Below are 2,500 nucleotides of genomic sequence, written 5' to 3' on the forward strand. Positions count from 1 at the left end.
ACCACCTGTCTGTCTCTCTGACCACCTGACCACCTGTCTGACCACCTGACCACCTGTCTGTCTCTCTGACCACCTGTCTGTCTCTCTGACCACCTGTCTGTCTCTCTGCCCACCTGTCTGTCTCGCTGACCACCTGTCTGTCTCTCTGCCCAGATGTGACTGCCATTATCTTCGTGGCGGCGAGCAGCAGCTACAACATGGTGATCCGAGAGGACAACTCCACCAATCGGCTGAGAGAGTCTCTGGACCTTTTCAGATCCATCTGGACCAACAGGTGCTCTCTGATTGGCTGTAGTTAACCCTCTCTTCTCTGATTGGCTGTAGTTAACCCTCTCTTCTCTGATTGGCTGTAGTTAACCCTCTCTTCTCTGATTGGCTGTAGTCTAGGAGAGAGACTAGGTGGAGTCAGGATGAGGAGGAAATATACGTGAAACACATTATTTGTATAAACAGAAAAGAAACATGGCGGCTGTAATGAAACGGAGAGGAAGCGTAGCAGACGGTCACGGACCTGAACATGAACATGAAGTGACTCTGCTGTCAAACGTCATCAGACCATCATCATCATAATCATTTACACTCAGCAGCAGTAAGAAGATCATGTTCCTCAGGACATGTCTGTCTCTCTCTGTCTCTGTCTGTCTCTCTCTCTGTCTCTGTATGTCTCTCTCTGTCTCTGTATGTCTCTCTCTGTCTCTCTCTCTGTCTCTGTATGTCTCTCTCTGTCTCTGTATGTCTCTCTCTGTCTCTCTCTCTCTGTCTCTGTCTGTTGGTGCAGTGACTCATTGAATGGTTTCAGTTAGGAGCAGTAGTTCATAAATGTATATTTGGTTGATTTGTCCGTTGTATATATGGACATCTAAAATAAAGACACTGAAGAAATTGGACTAAAATCTAGAAACTATAAAGATAAGTGATATATTTCATGCTCTCTGTAAGTGGAACAGACTATATTCATCAGTTACCCCCCCAGCTACCTCCCCCTGTTGTTAATGAATGTCCAGTAGCCTCCATCACTAGATAGGTGCTGGTCCAGTGAACTAAGACGATCATTTGGGAGGACTGTACCATTAGGATATGTTCTTTAAATGTACAATCCTCCCAAATTGTAGTCTGTTTACTGGACAACACACATTGTGCTAAGAATGCCAAATACACATGGAAGAGGAACACATGGTCCTTATTGTTAGAGAATTAGATGAACAGCTGTAGAGATGAACAGCTGTAGAGATGTACAGCGTTGAAGTATGAACAGCTGTAGAGATGAACAGCTGTAGAGATGAACAGCTGTAGAGATGAACAGCGTTGAAGTATGAACAGCTGTAGAGATGAACAGCTGTAGAGATGTACAGCTGAAGTATGAACAGCTGTAGAGATGTACAGCGTTGAAGTATGAACAGCTGTAGAGATGAACAGCGTTGAAGTATGAACAGCTGTAGAGATGAACAGCTGTAGAGATGAACAGCTGTAGAGATGAACAGCTGTAGAGATGAACAGCGTTGTAGTATGAACAGCAGTCTTCAGACAGCAATATAACAGCAACAATGACTGGCACATGAATAACTATTAAAAATAATAATGGTCCCAACTTTAAATAATAACAGTAAAGGAACAGCAACATGCACCTGTTGTACTTTAATCCAGGCTGATAACAATAAGGTCAAAGCACTGCTGGGGGGTCAGAAAAGGTCAGTTAGCCTGGTTAGGGAGCAGGCTAGCTGTTAGCCTGGTCGGGAGCAGGCTAACTGTTAGCCTGGCTGTTAGCCTGGTCGGGAGCAGGCTGGCTGTGCTGGCAGGCTGGCTGTTAGCCTGGTCGGGAGCAGGCTAGCTGTTAGCCTGGCTGTTAGCCTGGTCGGGAGCAGGCTAGCTGTTAGCCTGGCTGTTAGCCTGGTCGGGAGCAGGCTAGCTGTTAGCCTGGCTGTTAGCCTGGTCGGGAGCAGCCTGGCTGTTAGCCTGGTCGGGAGCAGCCTGGCTGTTAGCCTGGTCGGGAGCAGCCTGGCTGTTAGCCTGGTCTGGAGCAGGCTAACTGTTAGCCTGGCTGTTAGCCTGGTCGGGAGCACGCTAGCTGTTAGCCTGGTCGGGAGCAGGCTAGCTGTTAGCCTGGCTGTTAGCCTGGTTGGGAGCAGGCTAGCTGTGAGCCTGGCTGTTAGCCTGGTTCAGGGAGCAGGCTAGCTGTTAACCTGGCTGTTAGCCTGGTCGGGAGCAGGCTAACTGTTAGCCTGGCTGTTAGCCTGGTCGGGAGCAGCCTGGCTGTTAGCCTGGTCGGGAGCAGCCTGGCTGTTAGCCTGGCTGCTCCCGACCAGGCTAACAGCCAGGTTAGCTGTTAGCCTGGCTGTTAGCCTGGTCGGGAGCAGGCTAACTGTTAGCCTGGCTGTTAGCCTGGTCGGGAGCAGCCTGGCTGTTAGCCTGGTCGGGAGCAGGCTAACTGTTAGCCTGGCTGTTAGCCTGGTTCAGGAGCAGGCTAGCTGTTAACCTGGCTGTTAGCCTGGTTCAGGGAGCA

General features: G+C 49.5%; 1 protein-coding gene across 1 annotated transcript in view; it reads left to right on the forward strand.

The window, feature by feature from the left end:
• The window catches only part of LOC144513293 (guanine nucleotide-binding protein G(olf) subunit alpha-like), a 14,665-nt gene that overhangs the window by 9,351 nt on the left and 2,814 nt on the right, over positions 1 to 2,500 (forward strand). The window contains exon 9 of the mRNA XM_078244325.1: positions 154 to 274. Within this exon, the coding sequence (XP_078100451.1) occupies positions 154 to 274 (121 nt within the window). The remainder of the gene's footprint in view (positions 1 to 153; positions 275 to 2,500) is intronic.

The sequence above is a fragment of the Sander vitreus genome, unplaced genomic scaffold (assembly GCF_031162955.1).
Source record: "Sander vitreus isolate 19-12246 unplaced genomic scaffold, sanVit1 ctg207_0, whole genome shotgun sequence".
Taxonomy (NCBI): domain Eukaryota; kingdom Metazoa; phylum Chordata; class Actinopteri; order Perciformes; family Percidae; genus Sander; species Sander vitreus.